This window comes from Jaculus jaculus, chromosome 16 (assembly GCF_020740685.1).
Source record: "Jaculus jaculus isolate mJacJac1 chromosome 16, mJacJac1.mat.Y.cur, whole genome shotgun sequence".
Lineage (NCBI taxonomy): Eukaryota > Metazoa > Chordata > Mammalia > Rodentia > Dipodidae > Jaculus > Jaculus jaculus.
In genome coordinates, this window is record NC_059117.1 from 41,884,351 (window position 1) to 41,897,720 (window position 13,370).

Sequence of the window (13,370 nt, forward strand, 5' to 3'; positions counted from 1 at the left end):
TTAATCTATCCCATTTTCTATCTTTTTATAAAGATTAGTCATCCCTAGTGAAGATCTCCACATTACAGTTATCAGTTATCTGGATCAATGCCTCAGAGTCCCTTCTTTTCATGCTTTCTAGGGCAGCTCATGTAATTCTCCCTCTTATTTGTGGTGTTTGTACCATAGCCCCACAAATCAAAGCTCAGTTGTTTCAAGGGTAATTTTATTGTTGAGAAATATCTTGCAGATATGTAAATATGTTTTTTTATTTACATAACATGTTTTCCTTTTCAAATTTTCTTTTCAAAAATTAAAATTCCCCAAATTTTGCATCAGGAAAGTAATTTATGAATCATAAGGATCCCATCCTCTTCCATAGATAAATCGGTTGATCATGTCAAAAGATCTGAAAGGCTGGTCATATGGTAAAATGTGTCCTCCACCTCGAACAATTACCTTAAAAAACAAAGACAAGAGAAACACTGAAATGAAGAGAAATGAATATTCTAAATACGTGAAAAGTTTTCATCCTGGTTAAACTCTATTTAAAACATATATGAAATTCATAATGGGGCCATAATGTAGCTCAATGGTAGAACCCTTGTCTAGCGTATGTGAGGTCCTTCGTTTATTCTCCAGACAAGGAGGAAAAAATATAATAAAGAACAAATGTAGAACAAATTCTGCCAACCCATTGGATAGTTTTAGTAACAGCTATCTTGAAGGGAAGTTTTAAATTGTGTAGACCTTTTATTTTACCCATCCTTCATGTGCTTAAAATTGGAAATAACTTGTCTTTTTCTCTTAGCAATGACTTGCCTGCTCTGTGTCCCCTGATGTTGTAGTGGCCTACCCCAGCCAGTCTGCAACTAGACAAAGAGCCTGCCTAATTCTGTCCATTAGTTTCATAGTCCAAGCAGGTCTCATGCTAAACAACAGTTCCTTCCCTCTTAGATTTTAGCAGAATTAAAGGAGTATTTTGATATAAACAAAAAAATAAAATTTAAAACCAGTAAAAGGAAATTCTTGACACATGAAATAAAAAAATATATTGTTTGAGCAACATGGAGTTAGAACATTTTTTTATTTTTTTCCAATATCAAATAAAAATTGTTCAAATATACAGCATATGTGAAAAAAAATCCTTCATTTACCATTTAGATTCTCTCCTTAATGTCCAATTCAACTCTGTATTCAGTAATCCACCTTATCTTATGATGTGTTTCAAAATAATATGAAGGGGTAGAGAGATGGCTTAATGGTTAAGGTACTTGCCTATGAAGCCTAAAGGTTTAATTCCTCAGTTCCCATGTAAGCCAGATGCATAAGGTGGCATGAGTCTGGAATTTATTTGCAGTGGCTGGAGGCATTGGTGTGTCCATTCTCTCCCTCTATCTCTCTATCTGCCTCTTTCCACCACCCTCTCTCTCAAATAAAAATAAAATATTTTTTAAAAATAAGATAAGATATCAGGACAACTCCCCCAACTGCTTCAGCATGGCATGTGTTTCTGAGCCTGTTACTCATCCAAAGCAGGAAGAATGCTTTTTCTGCCCCCATCCTTAGACTCACTCAGTGGTTTTGTCATAAACCAGATTAAGTCACAAGGCCAGATTGTTTACAGGCTGAGAGTTCCACCAACTTAAACCTGGGGAAGAGGAGCTTGAGATGGTCGTACCAATGAGAAAAACATGAGGGAGTTATTCCCAGGAAAAATGCTAGATAGACTCCCTAGCTTCTTTTCTTCATTTTTAAATTTTTTTTTATATGAGAGCAACAGACAGAGAGAAAGAGGCAAAGAGAGAGAGAGAGAGAGAGAGAGAGAGAGAGAGAGAGAGAGAGAGAGAGACACAATGGGCATGCCAGGACCTCCAGCCATTGCAAATGAACTCCAGATGCATGCACCCCCTTGTGCATCTGTGGGTACTGGGGAAGTGAGCCTCGAACCAGGGTCCTTAGACTTTACAGGCAAGCATTTAATGGCTAAGCCATCTCTCTAGCCCTCTTTTCTTCTTATTTCACTTAGACATTACTATTTTTTCAGGCCACATAGCTGCGAAATACAGTCTTCCTTTCTAGTAACTGGCTATGGATAACACCTCTGACGTGTGGGCTTTAACAGTTGCCTACGTCACTTCATAGCAAGTTGCAGACTGCATTTGCCAACACACTGACTCTTCTCTGGAGCCCACCGATATCTGATGGATGACTCAAATGGGATAAAAGCCTGGCATCTCTGTCTTCATATTACATCTCTTCTCAGTCTTTGAGTTAGATCTCCCCAGCTCTACGTGGAGATTTGCTGACCACTTGAGAAATAATTGGTGCAAGACTATCGCATGAGGTTAACTGCCCAGTGCCTCTTGGAGCACATATTTGTTTCTTTTTGTGCTTTCTCTGCAACTTAAGAACCAATGGACCCTCAGCCTATTATAAGGCCCAGGACATGTGACCCAGGACATGTATGCAAGTTGAACACATCAGCAGCAGGAGGGACTCAGCAGTTCTCAGGTTAAGTACAACTGTCAGTCAGTCACTGCCCTCTCCCCCAGGACAAAGGAAGAATGTTTGCGCATAAGACAAGGAAAAGAACAGTTTGATTCTGTGAGTGCCTATAACTAATGAGCAATTACCAACATTTGGACTGCTACAAAAAAAAAAAAAAAAAATTAGAGAAAAACTGCTCCCTGTATTGAGCAGAGCAGTCTGGTCACCTCCAGTCAGTTTGGCTCCCTTTAGCTAAAGTTGGTCCAAATAAAGGAATCTTTCCTGTCTTGCTCATTTTTATTGTTTTCATGCCATAAGATCTCATCATCTAGTATCACAAGCTTGCATCTGGAAACCCAGTGTATTCCATGTTTGTCACAGATCAAAAGTGAGCATGTGTGTGATAAGAGCCTCTTCCTCTAACTGCAAGGAAAATGTTCATTGCTCCACCTTCCAAGCTTGATTCTCCCCCTGCGGAGTCTCTTCTGAATCTCTTATGAGGGATGCATCTGTGCAACCTCAGCCCAGATGAAGATACCAAATGAACTCATCTGTGTGACAGAATCCAGCTGCCCCAACTAGAAGTGAGTCTCCCACGATGGTCCAGAGCAACAGCAAATGGAACCTTCAAATCCAGAGTGTGGCTAAGGGGATTGGGGAGCAGTACTGTGCTTCACAGTGGGACTTGGGGGGCAGAGGGCCAGGAGTTGGACAGGATTTGATGCCCAGAAACCTGTGTGACCTTGGGTATGTGACTTAAAGTTTCTGTATCTCCATTTCCTTAACTATACAATTAGGGGAAAAACATTTTTTCAGGATTATTGTGAGTTATATGAAGACTAAAGGGAATATTGTCTGAGGAATAGTTAGTATAGTGACTGACCTGTGTATTTAATAAATATTAGTCCTGTATAAGGCCTTGGGTTCAATCCCAGCACAGATATAGATGAAAGATGGAAAGATTCAGCATTATTCTTCCAACACTGACTTATATTAAATGATCTACATATGTATGTATATGATATATATAATTACTATTATTCTTCTAATAATATTCTTTATCTACAGTCATAATCCAAATGTCTGTATCAACATGACTACTCTAGACCATTCAGTATTCCTACATTAGTGGTGATAATCTCGGCTTAAAGTAGTTGTTGAAAGTAGCTGATTCCACTCTTGGATATGCATAAAAATGGAGGTTTCCAGTTCTGAAGGTCTAGGGACAGGCTTTAGAATAAGCATGTCTAGAAGTTCCAAGATGATGCTGGTACTCTTGGTCCAAAGACAAACTGTTGAGTACCACTGCTTAGAACTTCCTCTATTCTGTGGGAAACTAGGGTGTTGTCAATTGACACAAAGGGAGAATAGAAATAAGAATCCATTAACACCTGTTCATCATGCCACCTGAGCACCCACTCTCCTGACATTTGTCACGCACCAATGCCCAACACACCTTGCTGATGATCAATTGATGAAGAGCTGATGGGGTCAGTCATTGTCATGCTTTCTCAGTGATCCTCCATGGCCCTGGAGCAATTTGTGAACTGTCATATATAATGAAGCAATAGAGGCTGGAGAGGTGGCTTAGCACTTAAAGTGCTTGCGTGCAAAGCCAAAGGACCTAGGTTTGATACCCCAGTACTCATGTAAACAAGATGTACAAGATATCAATGCATCCAGAGCTCATTTGCAGTGGTTAGAGGCCCTGGCATGTCCATTCTCTCTCTTTACTCCATTCTAATTCTTTCTTTCTCAGATAAATAAATATAAATATCGTGAAGTGATGGTTTGGGACAAATCATCATGAAAACTGGAAAGAAAAGCTTCTTTAGGAACAAAGCCTATTTCCCATGTCCCCAAATTCCAAAATGACGAGTGTTCTCAAGTGATTCATGTACAGCATTTTACCAACATTAATCTCAAAAATAAATTTATGAGGGTTGAAAAGTAACCCATTTGGTTGTTTGCAGCCTAGCCTCATCACTCACAAATCAAAGACATGGACCACTGAGCCGCTTTTGGAGGTGTGCAGCAAGCTGCAGCAGCATTGTGACGACATGTGTAAATGTGACAAGATGAATCTCAGGGCTCCCAGGATGGAAACGGCCTTGTCTCCAGAAGCTATATATTTTGAGAGCTTCTAAATTCATGTGTTCCAGATGTTCTAGGGGGTCACAAGTGTGCCATGAATTTTAAAAGGGTTATGCAAACACTTGAGCTTCATTCTACTTTGTTTTTAAGAAAACGATACAATTCTTCCTGGATTCAGAGCCAGGGACCTAGCAGGAAAGGCTTCCCTGTTGCATCTCTTTCAGCTGTGACTCGGAAGGAAATTCACAATGGGCTTCCGATGCAGATGTATCAGGAGGCTTCTCAGGGGTCTTGCAGGATAGATCCCTGGATAGACATGGAGTGGCAGAGTGGAGGGATGCACTGCAGGCCGAGCCAGCTGCTGCTGCACAAGCAGAGGCAGGAAGTGGCAGCATGTAGCATGCTCTGCAAGCAATGCATGCACCATAGGGTAGGGAAGACTGAAGGAGAACCGGACAGGCAAACACTGGCTGGGTATTTGATGCCCATTGGGATTTGCTTGGATGTTAAAGACTTTTTAAAAATGCTTTTTTTAAGAGAAAGAGAGAGAGAATGGGTGCACTATGGCTTCTTGCAACTACAAAAAAAAAAAAAAAAAAAAAAAAACCCTCTAGATGCATGTGCAGTTTTGTGCATCTGGCTTTACATCAGTGCTGGGGAATTGAACCCAGGCCATCAGGTTTTGCGAGGAAGTGTCTTTAACCACTGAGCCACTAAAGTTTTGTTTTATTGAAGTAAATTATAATTAATATAAAATATTTTAACAATTTAAAGTGTACAATTCAGTAGCACTTGGTACATTCACTGCATGTATAGTCAATGTCATTATGTAGCTGCAAAGTTTTTGTATTCTCTCAAAGAAAATCATGCCCACTACTATCTTGCTCCTGTACGGCCCCTGGCAACTTAATCTTCCTCTCTCTGTAAATATCTGCATTCTGGGTACATCCCAGAGGATTTTAAGTAGGGCAATGACATGCTTAGGGTTCCATTACAGACAAATTACTTAATATCCAATGAGGAAGATAACTTGGGAGGGAGTGATCCTGGAACAAGCCAATAAGGAGACTCAGATCAGGTGAGTGATGATGTAGGTTCAGAGGAAAGAAAGTGGGAAGGGGAAGGAGTGAAACAATCAGACTAAATGCCCAGTTTGCAGTCCTCCTCCACCACTGTCCTCTGACTTGATCAATTTATAAAGTATGTTATTGACCAGGCAGATATAAAAGGAAGCCATGAGATCTGCATGTGTGAGAGGCAGGACAGGTTTCTGGTACTTGATGTCCACTGCAGAGCAGTGCACACAATCCAGAGATCCTTGCTGGGTATGCTTTCTAGTTTAAACTCAGCTTCTTTCACTCTTTTTATTCCAGGCCTTATCTACGAAATCTTCCCTTTTAACTTTCACAAAATAACCATAAGTAGAAATAAAATAAACACACACTCAAGTGGGGATATATTGAAAAGAAAAGATGAGATTACTCAGTGGTTAAATGCATTTGCTTGCAAAGCCTGACAGCCCAAGTTTGATTCCCTAGGACCCATGTACAGCCAGATGCACAAAGTGACACATGCATCTGGAATTCATTTGTAGTGGTTGAAGTTCCTGGCAAGACCATACTCACTCATTCTCTCTCTCTCTCTCCCTCTCTCTCTCTCTCTCTCTCTCTCTCTCTCTCTCCCTCTCTCTCTGCCTCTTTTTCTCTGTCTGTTGAAAAATAAAAATAGTTTTTTATAAAAGAAAGCAAAAGGTAATTAGATATGAGAGTACAAACAAGCCAAAGCTTGTTAGCTGACAAAGAATGCAGCAAGGAACTTCCAAGGATCAAGGTAAACCTGCTCCAAAACACACAGGGAAAACTTTCTCAGGACGTTGCACCGTACATCTGGAGTCTAGTGAATGATTATTGAATCGGAGGTGAAAAGAGGCTTCTAGATCCTTAGCAGACCCAGATGGAGCCATCACAGAGACACGTGCTCCTGGAGAACACAAGACAGAGGTTTGTGCTATGTGGCAAACTGTAGAGAGGTTTCCCGGGGTTGCAGAGATAGCTCACCAGTTAAAGGTGCTTGCTTGCAAAACCTGAAAGCCTGGGTTCAGTTCCCCAGTACCCACATAAAGCCAGATGCACAAACCAGCACATGCCTCTGGAGTTCATTTACAGTGGCCAGAAGCTAGACTCCAGGTGTATGGTGGGAACTCCTCAGAAGGTTTTCCCTGTGTGTTTTGGAGGAGGTCTGCCTTGATATCTCTAAGTTCCTTGCAAGTTTCTTGTTGTATTCTTTGTCTGTTAACAATAAATCCTTGGCTCCCTCTCTCTTTCTCTCTCAAATAAATAAAATATTCTTGAAAAAACAAGAAAACCTCTCTAGGAATAAATTGGGAACTGCTGTCCTAGCTGTGAGGTTGACCCTGGGAAACAGCCAGCTTTTCTCAAGAAAAAGGAAGGAGAACAGAGATGGGAAGTTCTCACAACCCTACCAAGACCCCCAGTGAAAGCCTTGAAAGCCAGCTGCTCCCACCTCTACTGCCTTACAAAAGAAGTTAAATCCCTCAGGAACAGATACATTCTGCTTCTATTTTCCGCAACACTCAAGAAAATTTAGCACACATTTCAAAACAGTACTGAAAAAGCAAGAGGAAAAAACAGACAACAGGAAAAGTGCCCAGATATCAGTAATCAGGTATAGATTTTTAAGTTACTGAACAAAATATTGAAGATGTTAGGAAAATTATTCAGAACATTTGAGGATATAAAAAAAGAACCAGGGCTGGGGAGATGGCTTAGTGGTTAAGGCATTTGTCTGCAAAGCCTAAGGACCCAGGTTGGACTCCCCAGAACCATGTAAGCCAGCTGCACATGATGGTGCATGCTTCTGGAGTTTGTCTGCACCAGCTAGAGGCCCTGGCGCACCCATTCTCTCTCTCTCTCTCTTCCCTCTGTCTTTTGTTATAAATAAATAAATAATTAAAAAATAGACATTCCATAACTCAAAAAGACTTTCATTCATTGCTAACAGCAAATCAAGACTTAATAGACAGCATTTCAGTGTATTAAACGTAGCAGAAAAGATGTACAAAAAAGATGTTCATTCTTTCTCAGTTAGTCACAAACATCCAAACTGAAACATGACACATAAGGGTTTAGCATAAACAGAAAAGAGAATAAGATATGTGAAACTAAAAGGCACCTTACATATGCTTGACGGAAATCCTAACATGTAATGAGTGAGGCAAAAGGAAAAAAAGATAGTGATATTTAGAGATACTGACAGATAGTTTCCCAGACATGTTGAAATGTCATTAGTTCTTAGTTGAGTGAAGCTCAGTGAACCCTAAGTAGGATAAACACAGAGAAAACCAATTATATCTAAGTGCTAATAGTCCACTGTTATAACCAAGACAGGGAACCTCTTACAACCCGACACAAGAAAAGAAACAGTGGTTTCAAGACCTTCAGAGAAACAGAAAAGTTAACTCACAGAAATGAGGAAAACTGGAGGGCTATGAAATAGGATCTTCCAAATTGTGAAAGAAAATAAAGAACAACTCTAAAGATGAAGACCTCATGAAGACATTTTCTAGGGGAGGAAATACTGCAAAAGGCATTTGCCAAGAGACCTGCACTAAAGAAAACACTTGGAGTTGCTCATTGGCAGGAGGATGATCCCTGATGCAAACACAGAAATGAAGTGGATATAATGAAACTGACAGTGTACACATGTTGGCAAAACAATGAATGATAGGAATAATAGTGTCTTTTGGAGCTTGAACTAATGTAGGAGCTAAGAATAAGTTATGTGTACAAAGTGGCATAAATTGAGTTAAAATGGCTTAAAGTGTCCTTGTAACTTGGAAAATCATAAACATATTAACTCTAAGCTGACTTTCTTTTTAAAAATCTTTATTTATCTTCAAGCAGAGAGGGACATAAAGATAAGAGACACAGAAAGAATGGTTATGCCAGTGCCTCTAGCCACTGGAAAAGAAATCCAGATGCACCCCTTTGTGCATCTGGCTTTACATGGGTATTGGAGAATTAAACAGGGTTTTTTAGGCCTTATAGGGAGCACCTTAAGTACTGAGCTATCTCTCCAGCCCTAATTTGACTTTCTTATCTCAGGATATAGTTCTTTAGGTAAATATTAAATGGATAAAATCAATTTATGGTGGTAATAGAGGGCATTATATCTCCCAAATACTAGATGGGATAACAGGATTTAAGGTAAGTAGAAGAGACATTACTATCTGATATGAAAGACAGACTTCTGACAATCAGGGAGGTTTTTTTTTTTTTTCCTAAAGTTTTTGTTTATTTTTAATTTATTTATTTGAGAGCAACAGACAGAGAGAGAAAGAGGCAGATATATAGAGAGAATGGGAGTGCCAGGGTCTCCAGCCACTGCAAACAAACTCCAGATGTCTGCTCCCCCTTGTGCATCTTGTTTATGTGGGTCCTGGGGAATCTAGCCTCGAACCAGGGTCCTTAGGCTTCACAGGCAAGCGCTTAACTGCTAAGCCATCTCTCCAGCCCAGTCAGGGAGTTTTTAAAGTAAGATGAAAATCTGTGATGAAGAAACACACTACTGGGATGGAGAGATGGCTTAACAATTAAGGTGCTTGCCTGTGAAGCCCAAGGACCCAGGTTCAATTCTCCAGGACTTAAGTAAAATAGATGCACATAGTGGTGCATGCATCTGATGTTTGTTTGCAGTGGCTAGAGGCCCCGGCACACCCATTCTCTCTCTCTCTCTCCCTCCCTCTCTCTCCCTCCCTCTCTCGCTCTCTATGTCTCTAATAAATGAAATAAAATAAAATAAAAATAAAAAAGAAACACACTCCTTTAAAGAGAGATCCACAAGTGACCACCTAGAGGTGAAAATCCTCCCATCATTCCTTTTAGCCTCCTCTCACAAAATCAGTTACATATGCTGTGAATGTATATGGCAGTAATTTTAAATTGTTGTGTGGTAGTTCCTCCTTTTTGGTGGATCTTGGTGTCTTCTGCTTCTCTGCTATGTCTAATACAAAACCTATACACCTTCACTTTTCAGATGAAGAGTGTATTTTGCTGTGATTTTGTTGAAATCCCTCATTACACTGGTCCGGCGTGGCTTCTATGCTGCCATCTTACCTGGAAGTCACTCCACCTCTCTCTTTTAAATGAAAAAAAAGAAAAGAAAAGAAAAAATGAGGCATTTAAGTCACTATACCAAATCCCAGAGCTGAGCTCAAATCCAAATGTCCTGAGTCCCGAGTCTGTGTACTTTACTTTCCCTGCACTGCACTGGCCCGTAAGGCTTCCATGACACTGTGATAAGGGAGAGAGGGAGAATGCTCGCTCTGATCTTAGTTCAAATCCCAACCCTGATGAAGTGAACAGAGATTCGTAGAGATGATCATGAAAAAAATACTCCATAATGTTAGGAAATTTCAAAATCTGGGGCAGAGGACTGAGAAGATGGCTTAGTGGGTAAAAACATGTGCTGCAAGTATGAAGTCCTGAGAAGGCCTGAGGTTGCCTGAGTTTGATTCAGTAGGACCCACATGAACAACTGGGCATGGCCATGCATGTCTGTGACCCCTGTCCTGTGGGGGAATTGACTAGAGAATCAATAGAACTTGCAAAAGCAGCAGCTCTGCATTCAGAGATTCTGTCTCAAGGAAATACACCAATGGCTGACAGGAAGGAGAGCTGACCTCTGGCCTCTGCACATGCATGCATGGGTCAGTGCATCTGCACATACATGTGCATACATCCCCTCCAAACACACACAACACCTGCACTACCATGCAATTTCTTGTTTAAATTTTAAAACATATGTGGGACTAGAGAAATGGCAGTAGACAAAGTGCTTACTACCCAAGCACGAGGACCTGAGTTTAGATCCACAGCACCCAAGTAAAATACCAGGTATGGTTTTGTATGACTATAATCCTAGCTCTTGGAACGACTCAGAAGGTATCATAGTGCTGGAAAGAAGTGACTAGAGTACCGAGTAACATCTTGATCACACCTTCCAAGGCTCAGGGCCCATTGCAGAATATGTGGCAGAAAGAATGTAAGAGCCAAAGGAATGGTAGGACTCCTTACAACATGCTCCGCCAGACACAAAATGGCCTGGATATTCATGACCTCACAGTGCCTGACACCACCTGTGCAAGACCATCATAATAAGAGGAAAATATCATGACATCAAAATAAAAGAGAGGGCTGGAGAGATTGCTTAGTGGTTAAGCGCTTGCCTGTGAAGCCTAAGGACCACGATTCGAGGCTCAGTTCCCCAGGTCCCACGTTAGCCAGATGCACAAGGGGGCGCACGCGTCTGGAGTTCGTTTGCAGAGGCTGGAAGCCCTGGCGCGCCCATTCTCTCTCTCCCTCTATCTGTCTTTCTCTCTGTGTCTGTTGCTCTCAAATAAATTAATTAATTAAAAAATAAATAAATAAAAGAGAGACTGATTGAGAGGGGGAGGGATATGATGTAGAATGGAGTTTCAAAGGGGAAAGTGGGGGGAGGGAGGGCATTACCATAGGATATTGTTTACAATCATAGAAGCTGTTAATACAAATAATAAATAATATTAAAAAGAAAATAAATAGCCCCAATGAAACTCTTTCAGCTGAAATGCCTGACAAAGACTTCAAAGAAATGATTTTATCTTTACTCAAAATATCAAAAAAGAAATCAAAGGAATCAAGAAGAAAACAAAGGAATTAAAGAAGAAAACAATCATAAGAATTCAGGAGAAGAATTTCAATCCAGAGCCTTAGTAGGCATTTTCAACAAATTCATAGAAGAAAATTTCTGAAAATTGGCAAAGAAATGCCAAATGCAAATAAAGAAAGCTTTTAGAACACCAAACAGAAAAAAAAAAACAACACAGAATCAGCCTCTCCTTACCATGGTAAAATTAAACTAGTAAACAAGTAAAGTAAAATATATATATATATATATATATATATATTGAAAGCAGTTATAGAAAAAAAGCAAGTCACCTACAAAGGCAAGCCCATCTGAATAACAGCAGATTACTCAACACAAACTTTAAAAGCCAGAAGGGCTTGGAATAATGTATTCCATGTTCTGAAAGATAACAACTGTCAACCAAGATTATTTATCCTGCAAAGTTATTTATCCAAGTTGATGGAGAAATAAGGACATTTCACAACAAAAACAGGCTAAAGAAATTTATACAAAGCCAGCTCTACAGAAAATACTTGAAGGAATCCTTCACATTGAAGAGAAAGCAAAACACACACATGAGGAAATAGACAAAAATAAACCATATGTAAATAACAGTTAAAATAAGTGAGTAAAGAGAAAACAGGAGGCACTACAAACTAAGAACGGAGAGAATATATACCTTTCAATTATAATTCTTTTTTTTTTTTTTCTTTATAAAGCACATGAGTTTATTTCTCGCAGCTCTGGAGATTGGGGAAAGGAGGTACTGTCCTTTCTTGATTTTTAAATTTTTTTTTAATTTGAGAGAGTGAGAGGGAAGGGGGGCGGAGAATGGGCACACAAGGACCTCTAGCCACTATAAACTCCAGGCTCCTCTGCCACGTTGTACATCTGGCTTACATGGGTCCTTGGGAATCGAACCAAAGTTCTTTAGCTTTGCAGGTAACTGCCTTAATTGCTAATTCGTCTTTCCAGTCCCCCTTTCTTGTTTTTTAGATAAAATCTCGCTCTAGCTGACTGGCTTTGGACTCGTGCAATCGTCCTGCCTCAGCCTCCACCCCAACACCTAGCAGGGCTGCCATGAATTGTCTCTGCAGGGCTTGGCTTCCTCGCTGTTCTCAGGGCAGAAGGCGAGCCAGCCACACGATGCATGAAGCCTCTTCTGTCAGCGCCATCGCCGTTCACAAGGGGAACTCCTGGGACCTAACCATGTCACTAGAAAGACTGTCACACTGGCCATGGCTGTGTGTGGAGACATTCAGACTTCTGAAACGTGAGCACCTCTTTACCAGCCAGCACCCTCTGAAGCTTAGGGGGAGAACCACTGTGAGCGTGAGGAGGCTTCTTTCAATTCTAGGGCTCAGCCGCTAGGGGCACTCTTGGACCCCATGGTTAATTCTGTCAAACTGGAAACAAGGCACCCTACTCACATATTTGGTAACACATTATTTTAGATGTTTCTGATGTTTTAGATGTCAGTAGGTTTTGCACTCAATTAAAGGTTTGAACAGAAGGACACACCAACCAGGCAAGAGGAAATTTTCCAGCAGATGAACCATCAGCTCTCACTGCAGATTCTGCATGTTTGTCTTAGTCAAGTAAGTCACGACTTGCAATAAATTTCTGCTTATACATCGTGTTGGTTCTGATTCTCTGGAGAGCTCACAGAAACCCTCTGACACTCATCGCTAAGCAGACCTGTTCCTATCTGGACAGGAGGCTTCATGATTGGCAGTCCCCAAAGGATGAGGTTCTGTGCTTGTATGGTCTGCTCTATCAGCTGCATACCAGCCTTGACCCAAGACAATCCAGGAGTCTTGCCAGCAAAGAGTGGACTGGGCCAACCCTCTCCTGTAGGCCCGAGTCCATCTTGGGGAGAGGGTTTCACGCTAGTGCAGGCTGACCTGGATTTCACTATGTAGTCAGTGAGGCCTCGAACTCACAGCAATCCTATCTCAGCCTCCCAAGTGCTGGGATTAAAGGCGTGTGCCACCACACCCAGCTTCTATTTTCCTTTTTCTTTTCTTTTTGGATACAGCATCCAAGATTCACAGGAGTCATGATTCTATGGTGTGTTTTACTTGTATGCTAGTATCTCCATCAGTAACCTGTCTTGAGTG

General features: G+C 40.8%; 1 protein-coding gene across 1 annotated transcript in view; it reads right to left on the reverse strand.

Annotated features, from left to right (window-relative positions):
• Positions 1-327: 327 nt before the first annotated feature.
• Cpvl (carboxypeptidase vitellogenic like) overlaps positions 328-13,370 on the reverse strand; it is a 209,638-nt gene continuing 196,595 nt past the window's right edge. Inside the window, exon 13 of the mRNA XM_004652772.2 lies at positions 328-438. Coding sequence (XP_004652829.2) covers positions 328-438 — 111 coding nt within the window. The remainder of the gene's footprint in view (positions 439-13,370) is intronic.